This window comes from Eucalyptus grandis, chromosome 8 (genome assembly GCF_016545825.1).
Source record: "Eucalyptus grandis isolate ANBG69807.140 chromosome 8, ASM1654582v1, whole genome shotgun sequence".
In the NCBI taxonomy this organism is placed as follows: domain Eukaryota; kingdom Viridiplantae; phylum Streptophyta; class Magnoliopsida; order Myrtales; family Myrtaceae; genus Eucalyptus; species Eucalyptus grandis.
The window spans coordinates 4,158,982-4,171,084 of NC_052619.1; the positions used below are offsets into that span (position 1 = coordinate 4,158,982).

The 12,103-nt window shown below is 37.0% G+C and overlaps 1 protein-coding gene across 1 annotated transcript; it reads right to left on the reverse strand.

Annotated features, from left to right (window-relative positions):
- Positions 1-399: 399 nt before the first annotated feature.
- Positions 400-4,955, reverse strand: LOC104456310. The gene is made up of 2 exons (XM_010071082.3): positions 4,642-4,955; positions 400-1,354 (listed from the first exon to the last, which is right to left on the reverse strand). Exon 2 carries the CDS (start codon positions 1,294-1,296, stop codon positions 538-540), a length of 759 nt encoding a protein of 252 aa, XP_010069384.2. The 5' UTR covers positions 1,297-1,354; positions 4,642-4,955; the 3' UTR covers positions 400-537.
- Positions 4,956-12,103: the final 7,148 nt, after the last annotated feature.

The following is a 12,103-nucleotide window of genomic DNA, read 5'->3' on the forward strand; positions in this document are numbered from 1 at the left end:
AGGACCAATCAATTGAAACCAATTCCCCATTTTTTAGAGCCTAGGAATCTATCCTACGTATCCAAAACTTGGAATCTACCCATTATAGATTCTGGGGTTTATTCGAAACCAATCAATTTTATTTTTTTTCTTTATTTCATTTTTTGTTAAGTAAATGAAAATGAATGCCACAGCAAAAATCAAAATCAAAAGAGATAACTTTGTTTGAAACAAAACATAAAATTTTAAAAACCGTTGACAGTTCAAAATAATTGCACAAAGCACAACACCACTGTCTGCTCCTAGTTATCTGTGCATCATTTATTTAAACATCCTCGATATTATGACAACAATTTCTTTAATCATGCATGGAATAAAACAAAATGTGCGACAATATTATTTATTTAATTAACCAATCACTAGCATTAACCAATCACTGGCATTCAGCATGATTTTATAATAGCAACTCTACAAATTACATGATTTTACAATTGCAACTCTACAAATTAAGTTATTTAATAAAGCAATATTGTCATTCCTAAAATCTTCAATTTCCTGTCATTCGTCATCTCTCACTTTGCCTTGGTTACGTGCACGCCCGCATTGCGCCAGATCGTCTTCTAGCTGCTCTATCCTCTCGTTCATCTGATCCACCACCTCTCGCAGCCTCCGATTCTCTTGCCGGAGGGACTCGAACTCGTTCAAGATGCTCTCAACCTGCGCCTCGATGGCCTCATCACTCAGCTCAAACGCGCCTTCGACAACCCGCAAGATCCGCCACAGGCTCACCACCACGATCAGTCCGCTGCCCTTCTTCTTCAAAAATGCTTCCAAGAACAAGGCCCCGATGGCCACCACACCGTCGACGACATAGCCAGGTCGCCGGAAGAATGAACCCCCCAGTGCAGCGGCGAGAGCCAATGTCTTGGCAGAGAGGAGGCTCAAGATCGCTATGCCCACCCAGTGGTACCAAGGCTCTCGTCCCTCCGTCCGGGTTTTCGGGCACGCGTTGGTTAAAGAAGAAGAGAGCTCATAGGAGGTTATGATCGTGTCCGCCAGGAGCAACAAAATGGAAAAGCTGTGGGCTAAGTCGGAGTCTAGGAATTTCCCCACGCGGGTCCGCCATGTCGGGATGCTTCCGCTTGTGGCGTTCCTGTCACGTGATTCTCCAAAGCCGAAGAAGAGCTGCCATTTCCGCCTCCGGTTCCAGCTTCTGACGAGGCCTCCGATCGACGATTCGACCGCCTCAAAGGCTGGGGAAGCGCTCGACTGCAGTCTGACAATCCGAGAGGATTCTGCAATGCGATTCGGGTTCATATCGCTCCTCGTGCAAATATGTAGAAACGCTGTAGGGACAAAAGGCGAATGCCATGGCCTGTTAAAGAAACAGAGGTGGAGTGAATGCAGAAAGGAGGGAACTTGAAGTCGCAGCAAGGATGAGGTTGGCATGGCTTGTTGTCCCTCTTTGGACGATGCGTTAAGAATGGAGATTGTGCTGGGAGGTCAAACACATGCGGTAGCTTCGAATTCGATGCACTCCAGCCCCATGGGGATTGGCCTAGTTCATATGCCAAATATATGCGTCGAAAAACGTGGGGCCTGTATCCTACTAATTGGGTAATCCGACCCCCGAACTTTTCGGGAATTATTTTGAAAATTCGAAAAATATTTTTCAAAATATAACAAGGTATCACGCTCGAAGTCAAAACGATATGCTTCGATACAGAAACCCTAACACAATTTCCAAGTCCCTAGCATTTAGGATCAAGTCTTTGGCAGTATGGCCGGATCCATCAAGCTAGACACGGGCCCCGACACTCATGCCCGGTCCATAGAGGGTGAGCCCCAATGTGTGACATTCGGAATTTTCAAAATAGTACTTAGAATATAAAGATAAGTGTTATTTAATATGGAGCTACGAAAATCGTTAATTTGTGAGGTGCAAAAGGTGTGAAGGATGATTTCCATTACCGTAATCGTTGGAATATGATGCATTAAGCTTAGTGATAGATATTGACACATATGTTAGCAGTATAGAGTGATGGTCATTAATTTACCGCCATGTTAGTTGTACTCCAGAAAATATTTGACAATATTCAAGTTTTGAATTTACTAAATCGATGCTTTCCTAGCGTTCATTATTTTTCACCAATATTTTAGTGAGTTAAAAATGTTTTTTTTTTTTTTTTTTTATTGATCAATAGTTGAAACGAACACCGATTATCTTGTTTAACTATTGATTTATTAGATATTTTGATAATTTAACGAAATGTCTACTTTGGAAGCTACAAGTGGTCCATGTCCCTCTTTAATTTATACCATGTCTCCTCAATTCTCCACCAAGTGTTTTAAGTTACATCTCCTAGTTTGTAATATCGAACTTAGTTTAGTGATGACTTTATGCATTATATCATTCATGACAACATAGCACATTATTGTCTTGATGATTTACTCACTTTACTTGGCTAAGAAAAAGCCATCTTTCATTTTGAATCAAAATATCTCATTGTGGCTAATCTTATTAGGTCCTTACACCCTAACTACTCACTTAGGGCTACTTGAAGCATTTTTATTGGAACACATTATTTTTTCTACCTCTAGATCTTGCGATTTTAACTTAAGGTCATTATTACTTGGCTCATCTCCCTTTACCTTATCATTGGATGGAGTCATATTATCATGCTATTTGTGAGCATTTAACTTGACTGCCCCTCTCACACTTCAGTCTAGCATTTTCTTTAACTTCATTTATCTTGTCGTGACCTATCTCTCGGGGAGAGGGAATATGTTTAGGGGTATTATCTAAATGATGGATCTAAAACTCATGATTAGACGCGGGCTCGCAAAATGAGTCGCCACTAACCTATTGGGGTCAGCTAGAAATCAAGTGAGGCATGTGAGTATACTTTACTTCCTATGCAATCAGAGAATCTAGGGTCGAGACTTGATTATACTAATTGACCAATTAGTGCCATTTCAATACATAATCTTGTTCATTTTAAAAGAAAAGATTTTTGTCAGATAGTTTAGATTGATTTTATACCTATCTACTAACATGTGAGGTGATCATGTGGGTGCGTAGTCATTAAAATAACAATTAGCAACTAAGGAAAACATTAAATAAGTTGCACGAGAAAGCAAAGAATTAATACTATAGAGAAGACAAATGCTAGTCCCAACTAGACTAAAGAGAAGCCAAACTCCACGTATCAACATTGTGCACTCAAAGGCAATTGTCCCTAATGACGGTTGAAACCCTAAGGTAAAGGGCTTAGTCAATTTTTTAGCACAACTCTAAAGTTAAGAAATTTTCATTTTTTTTTTGAGAAAAAAAAAGCGCATAAAATCTTTTGTAAAACTCTTCAAAAGAAAATTTGAATTTCCTGACATTTTTCAATTTTTTTGATTTTTCAAATTTTTATTAAAAAACTCGAATTTTCAATACTTTTTTATTTTTTTGAATTTTTTAATGTTCTTTTTAATATATTTTTAATAGTTAATATTATTATATTCAGAAAAACGGGTCCGGACTGGTAAACCCAATCCGGTCTGTTGGCTTGACACAAACCCGGATTAAAACTAAAAAAAGACAACTGATTTCTTAAAACCTTTTTTTGTTCCTTTTTTTTCGTTTTTTATATTAATATTAATATTTTAATCATTTTTTTTTTGTCTTTTCCCTATTTCGTCTTTTTACCACATCTCTTCTCTGCGGCGAAGCCAGCTTTTGTGTTTCACTTTTTCTGTAATTTTTTTTTTTACTTCATCCCTTTTGGCCTTCTTTCCCACAAATTTTCCTCTCCGAGCGTCTTCTTTTCTCTTTTGTCTTTTTACACTTATATAAATATATATATATATATATATATATATATATTTATTTCTTCTTTCTGCCCATCTTCTTCTTCTTCGATGGTTTCTTCCCACGCCCGAAATTGGCCCCTCCTTCCGATGCCTCCATCGCTCTCACGCCCTACCTATTCTCTCACGCTGAGCACTATAAACAAAAGCAGCGGCTGAGCTCGTCGCTTGCCGCCACCATCACTTCGTGACATCATTGCCGGCCCTTCTGAGCCGCGCACCACTTACAACCACCACACCACACCCAGGAAATCAACGGGAGACAAATAAAACACGGCGGACGTGCCCAGACATGGCCCGGTGATGCAAATGACAACTCGTAAACAACAAAAAGGTTCATAACATGCAAAACGTACTTATCCACGTTCAAGAACACATGGGAATCAGGAATGCACGCGCCTAGGCCGGCTTAGACATATCGTCGAACATGTGGTGGGCATGGAACGGAGGAAACGATATCAACCCTTTTTGTACTTGGACTCAGCATCAAACTTTAGAAAAAAAAAATCATCAAATGAGCATTCGAAATTAACCACGTTAGCCCCCAGAAGCCCAGCACGCGTGTAACTAACAGGAGGAACAAAACTCAACGTCGTATCCTACCAAAGAAGGGCGGAGCAGCGGGGTTTCGCAGGAACAGGCGTTTAAAATGAGAGATCCCTACTCAGCTTCGGCAGCGGCGACGGGAGGGTGAACTCGAGATGGATCGAGCGATGACTGGCCGTCCCGTGATGTTCCCGAAGCGAGATCCTTGGGAAGGCGACACAACTCGACACAAATCAATAAGCTATGCACAAGACCTACCTGGTTCGGGGGAAGAACTGTAAGGACGGCGCTTGACTAACGGACTTTGGCGACAGTTGACCACCCTCTTGAGCTCCCTCACTATCTGGTTCTCTCCCTCTCACTCGCTTCAAACTCTCTCGAGCTCTTCCAATCTCTCCCTCTGTAGCTCTCCTGTTCTGTCTCCTCCTTTCGAGAGTCCTCCTCCGCGGGCGCCCGGCCTTCTGCCGTGCCAGCTGCCCTTGCCGGCCTGATCCGCGACCACCAACTCCAGCCGATCGTCCCCTGATTCGGCTGTTCCCCTTGCTCCCCTCTGCTGTTGCTGCTTTTCTTCATTTTTTGCAGGCGCACGCGAAGGACGGCAGGAGCGAGACGACCAGCTCGTGCGCGGCCGGGGCTGAGGGGGAAAAGGGCTGGGCCGGGCCAAGGTCAGATCCGGCCCGACCCGACACCTAAGGTTTTTTTTTTAATAAATATTTTAATTATTTTTTTTTGCAACTAATTCCTAACTTTTAATGCTATTAATTCTTAAATAAAATGACGAAATTTAGGTGTCAATATCTCTTAACTTGAGTTACTTGTTTTTACCTCTTTTGGCCTGTAAATAGGTCTCAATATGTCTTTAAATTTCAAAAATAAATCCAACTCTTGCAAAGAAAGAAAAAGAGATATTTCTCTTTTATTTTCACATTCTGATCTTTTGTGTGAAAGAAAATGTTTTATTCTTGTGTTATCAATATTTCAAAATTCCATTTTTCAAGAACTTGAAGGTGAACTTGTGGCTCGTTCTATTTTATTGAACTAGTTTTGACAAAAAGATTAAGAGATGTTAACCTTTGTTCTTGATTATATTGTTTTGAAGGTGATTAACCTTTGTTCTTAATTTTGCTCAGGCCTTCCACTTAAGGTAAGTGAAAACTTTGTGGGCTAAGTTGACTTGATCTATTTAGTACTCTAGACTTGGCTGATTAATGCTTGTCATTTAAGTTTGAATTTGATGGTAAGCAAAACTAAACCTGAAAGTGAGATATTTGGGACTTGACTAAGCTATTGACATACTAACTAAGCGTTGTCGATGAATTGCGTGGTCAATTCTTTGAGTTGTCAATATTCATGTAGTCAATTCTTTAAGTTGACCATGTTCATGTAGACTATTCTTTGAATTGTTGATGTTCACGTTATTGATTATTTGAGAAGTTGATGTTCATGTTGTCAATTATTGGGGTTGTTTATGTTAACATTGTTGATTTATAAATATGGGTCTTAAGTTATCGATTTCCTATTTATGGCTTCCAACTAATGACGATGGCTTAACATGGAAATAGAAGGAAGGTACATGTGTGCATGTAGTTATTTGTTGCATGAGAAAGGACAAATCATTGTAATGCATATGGTAATTGTGCATATCTTTGATGCCAATTGATTAAGATCTCTGTCACGACCTATTTGCCATCAAGCGAATTCCCTTGTATAAGTATATGGATGAGCCTCTAGAGTTAGTAAGATGTTCTACCATACATAATAGTTCTCTGCAAGGTTGAGATTACAAGAAATCTTAAGATGACATGAATTTTATAATCATGGGATGACATGACTTGTGTAATCTTTGTATGATGTTAAGAAATGACCATCATCATATAGATGTACAATGATGTACTTATCCTTGCTAATGTAAAGGACACTCGTGATGAATAGGTTGAGGCGTGGTAAGATATATGTATGATTCTGTCCCCATGAGTTGGTGATGATGATGCCTCGTTAGTCAAGATGTCTAGTGACAAGTATGGAATCACTTGTGTGCGTTTGTAAGCTTTGTGACAAGTATGAACTTGTCTATGTATATTCTTGTGTATAATGATGAGCCACTAGGTGATACTAGTGCATCATGAAATAATATAATGTATGATTGCTTTTGAGTAAATGAACTTGTAATGTTGTTAAAGGTTTTCATTAGAGGTTTTCATAAGCGTATCATGATAGGCTAGATAGGGCATTTTCTTATGCATGTTGTTTGTTGGTACTAGGTCGAGTGGTAATATGATCTCCTACCTTATACTTAGATATTTCATTTATTAGGCTTCGATTCACTCCTTTTTTCTTTTTCTCTCCAAATTTGTAGGATGATTCCCCTAGACATGGTGATGGAGGGGCCAAGTTGATATTGGAAGCCATTAATCCTTGAGTTGGAAGATAGTTTAGTTAGTATGGATGTAATGGTATTAGGTGACCTCGATCTTTCCTAGGACTATATATATTTTTGTGATAATTACTATCACTATTGTATAAAGCCAAAGGCACTTTTTTTTAATAAACTCATGCGTTTTTCTAGTAAAGGATGTTGTGAAAACTTTATTGTCTTTTCCATGCATAATTATAACTATGAGTATAAACGGAAGTGATAAGTGTTCCAGAAGTCCTACAACTTGTCACAAAAATGCATTTCAGTCCTAAAACTTGCAAAAAGTGTATTTAAGTCTTAAAACTTGTCAAATTGTTTCAAACGAGTCCTAAGATCGACACCGTTAGCCTTTTCCGTTAAAAATGCTGACGTGGCATTTTAAATAATTTTTTATTTTCCACATGAATTTTTTTAATTATTTTTTAATTATTTAAAAAATAGATTTAAAACTAAAAAAATCAAATTTATTTGTTTTATCTTATTTTCACCAAAAAATTAAAAAAAGTTAAAATATTTATTAAAAAACATTTCAATTAAAAATAATTTTTTAGTTAAAATAATTATAAAAAAACATATTTAAAAAGTTAACATTATTTTTTAATTTATTTTTAAAAAATTTAAAAATAAAATTTTTAACTTTTCTTTTTAATTTTTGTTGAAAATAAGATAAGAATAAATTTAATTTTTTAGTTTTTAAAATCTATTTTTTTTAAAAATGGATAAAAATTAATTAAAAATAAACCTGGAAAATAAAAAATTATTTAAAATGCCACGTTAGCATTTTTAATGGAAAAGGCTAACGGCATCGATCTTAGGACTCATTTGAAACAATTTGACAAGTTTTAGGACTTAAATGCATTTTTTGCAAGTTTTAGGACTAAATACATTTTCATTTGACAGTTGTAGGACTTTTTAACACTTATCCCTAAACGGAAATGACATGTGCCGCATGTGATGTTCCAAGGCGTCACATAATCCCCAACACTCAAATTAGGGTCCATTAAGGCATTGCTTGAGTCTATGATGCTCAAGCTCTATTCAACAAAGACTTAGGCTCGGGTCTACAAAGATCGTGCATCGGTCCTCAATGCTCGAGCTCGGCTCATTAGTTAATAAAACATTTGTTCTTATAAAAATAACTTTTAAAAAATCTATTTTTTTATATTTATTTGTTTTCTTTTTTTTTTCTTTTTCCTTCTTCTCAGCTGGTTGCCGGCCATGACGATGATCGCGCCTGAGAACAAGCAACGGATGAGCTAGCCCAAGGCCAAGAAGACTTGAGATTGATGGTTTGGCAAGCTTGAAGCTAGTTGATCAAGTGACGCTGAAGCTCCCTAGCATTGGGCAAGCTCGAGTTTCGCCCCATGGCTAGTCACCAACTACCACCATGGCCAACGATCGGTTGAGGAAGAAGAAAAAAGAGAGAGAAAATAACTAAAAATCTGAATATTTTGGTATTTTCTATAGGGAAATCAAATCGGATTTTCCATATTAAATGACAAAAAATATTTTCTATTTTATTTTTAGGACTTAACCAACTATTGGAAATGACTTCTTGTAAAATATTATTCAGATACGTCATATTTTTTGCGAAACAAACTGTACATAAATCTTTTGGTTTGATAATTGTCCATGTTAATTAGGTATACATTGGGTGCGTTTGGGAAGGCTTTTGGGAAAAATCTTTGGGAAAATGCAAAGGCCTTTGAGTTAAAGGTGTTTTCCAAAATGCAAATTGTGTTTGGTAAATTGTAATTAAAAAATAGAAAAGTACAAATTGTGTGGTCAATTCTTTGAATTGTCAATATTCATGTAGTCAATTCTTTAAGTTGACAATGTTGACGTAGACTATTCTTTGAAGTCGATGTTCACGTTATTGATTATCTGAGAAGTTGATGTTCATGTTGTCAATTATTTGGGTTGTTGATGTTCACATTGTTGATTTATAAGTATGGGTCTTAAGTTATTGATTTCCTACTTATGGCTGCCAATTAATGATGATGGCTTAACATGGAAATAGAAGGAAGGTACATGTGTGCACGTAGTTATTTGTTGCATGAGAAAGGACAAATCATTGTAATGCATATGGTAATTGTGCATATCTTTGATGCCCTTGATTAAGATCTTTGGTAGGACCTATTCACCGTCAAGCAAATTCCCTTGTATGAGTATATGGATGAGCCTCTAGAGTTAGTAAGATGTTCTACCATACATAATAGTTCTCTACAAGGTTGAGATTACAAGAAATCTTAAGATGACATGAATTTTATAATCATGGGATGACATGACTTGTGCAATCTTTGTATGATGGTAAGAAATGACCATCATCATATAGATGTACAACGATGTACTTATCCTCGCTAATGTAAAGGACACTCGTGATGAATAGGTTGAGGCGTGGTAAAATATATGTATAATTCTGTCCCCATGAGTTGGTGATGATGATGCCTCGTTAGTTAAGATGCCTAATGAATTGAGAGGGTCTTAACTAGTGACAAGTATGGAATCACTCGTGTGCATTTGCAAGCTTTGTGACAAGTATGAACTTGTCTATGTATATTCTTGTGCACAATGATGAGCCATTAGGTGATACTAGTGCATCATGAAATAATATAATGTATGCTTGCTTTTGAGTAAATGAACTTGTAATGTTGTTAAAGGTTTTCATTAGAGGTTTTCATCAGCGTATCATGATAGGCTAGATAGGGCATTTTCTTCTGCGCTTGTCATACATGATCATTTTGTATCCTTTGAACTCATGTTGTGGTCAAGTGGTAATATGATCTCCTATCTTATACTTAGGTATTTCATTTATTAGGCTTCGGCTCACTCCCCCTTTTTTTCTCTCTCCAAATTTGTAGGATGATTCCCCTAAACATGGTGATGGAGGGGCCAAGTTGATATTGGAAGCCATTAATCCTTGAGTTGGATGGTAGTTTAGTTAGTATGGATGTAATGGTAATAGGTGACCCCGATCTTTCCTTATTTTTTTGTGATAATTACTATCAATATTGTATAAAGCCAAAGACACTTTTTTTTTTTATAATAAACTCATGCATTTTTCTATTAAAGGATGTGAAAACTTTATTGTCTTTTCCATGAGTAATTATAACTATAAGTATAAACGGAAATGACATGTACCGCATGTGATGTTCCCAAGGCATCACATAATCCCCAACTCTCGAATTAGGGTCCATTAAGGCGGTGCTTGAGTCTATGAGGCTCAAGCTCTATTGACAACACTTAGGCTCGGGTCCTTAAAGATTGTGCATCAGTCCTCAATGCTCAGGCTCGGCTCGTTAGTTAATAAAATGTTTGTTCTTATAAAAATAATTCTTTTTAAAAAAATCTATTTTTTATATTTATTTGTTTTCTTTCTTTTTCTTTTTCCTTCTTCTTGGCTGGTTGCCGACCATGACGACAATCACGCCCGAGAACAAGCAACGGATGAGCTAGCCCAAGGCCAAGAAGACTTGAGATTGCTGATTTGGCAAGCTTGAAGCCGGTCGATCAAGTGACGCTAAAGCTCCCTAGCGTTGGGCAAGCTTGAGTTTCGCCCTGTGGCTAGTTGCCAACTACCACTGTGGCTAGCTATCGGTTGAGTAAGAAGAAAAAAAATTAAAAAAAGAGAGAAAATAACTAAAAATCTGAATATTTTGGTGTTTTCTGTAGGGAAATCAAATCGGATTTTCCATATTAAATGACAATTTTTTTCTAGTTTATTTTTAGGACTTAACCAAATATTGGAAATGACTTCTTGTAAAATATTATTCAATATGTCATATATTTTGCAAAACAAACGGTACATAAATTTTTAGATTTGATAATTGTCCATATTAATTAGGTACACATTATCTGACTTTGTTTTGTTGAATCTCCATATGAAGCTTGACTACTCTCAATAGGCGGCTTGACTTGTGCGCTTTTTTTTTTTTTTTTTAAACTCAAAACACTCAAAACTTTCCTGGTATACGACTTTCGACGTGCAAAGTTACAATCACTTTCAATAATGATGGGCCATCCGAGCAAGATGTGGGCAACTGGTCCCACTAGAAATTGTCATGACGCGGAACTCTTGACTTTCATGAATTGAAATGACTTTTCTCTGTCAAGGATAAAAAATAGTTAACTAGTCAAGATCGTGCCACATCTCTCCATCTCCATCCATGTCCTCCACATCCGGCCCCACCAATCAGACTCCCCGACAAAAAGAATCAATGACACGTGGCTGGATCTAGAAAGTCACAGGTTTTGACTTGTCTATTGTTTTTTTTTTGGTATTGTTGACTTGTCTATTGTTGTCACTATCCTTTTGCAATAATTTTTTTACACCCGACTAGCTATCGTGAGTTCCTCTAACATACTAATCGTGTGGATATGGTGAACTTGGGACTTTTATGATCCGTCCATATAAAAAATTTGAAAAGGGCAAATGCCGCCTCTCGTTGTGGAACTCCACCCACATTTCTTGCAAACTTTCAAACATTAGTTCTAGGTCCTACATTCCAATTGAGCCTAGTCTGGTCAAATATCAAAGTACTCTAGAGAAAAATTAAAAAAAATTGTTAAAAAAAGAAATAAAGAAAATGATTCAGCCCTATAATAACCCTGATAGGAACAACGTAGTTAAGTAGAGCATCAAGAAATCATAAGTCGCTTGTTTAGTTCTCGCAACTTACTTGCAAATTGCTTTAGAAGTGCAAATTTAATTGATTTATGAGCTTGCATGATATTTTATGAGTTTCTGAATAATCAACTTTTGTATTCATGCTTGTAGATTATAATAAAATAATCGGATGTCGTGGGCAATCAAGAGTGACACCGTTTTCGCCTTTTTTTTTTTTTTTAATATGTGAAGTGTTGTTCTGTTTTTGTTTTCGTCACCCTCCTACTTGTGCCATATTTGTTAGGTCTCCTCGCCAAGAGTTTGTCACTTTATGTTCTTGACCTCTTAATTAAATACAACAATACCTTCATGGACCACTCTTCATAAAGGCGCGGATTGGACGGCCGGTGACCGAGATAGCAGCCTCCGCCCCTCCCTCGGTCTTGCCCTTTGCATAACTTTTAGAAAACATGCGTGATTAGACAATCAATAGTGACTTAATTCTGACCCGTATCAATGTTACCCGATTAGCATCTCTTAGTAATGTAAATATTGTACACGGCAACATTTTGAAGAATTTACAATTGATGTATTTTTATATAATATGGTTAATACCACGAAAAATCTTAAACTGGTATATTTGCGACAGACTTATCCCAAACTAATTTTTTAACCACAAAAACCGTAAACTAACACAT

Excerpts from the sequence above, each read along its gene's own strand:
- LOC104456310 (XM_010071082.3), bottom strand. The coding sequence starts at position 1,296 with ATGAACCCGAATCGCATTGCAGAATCCTCTCGGATTGTCAGACTGCAG.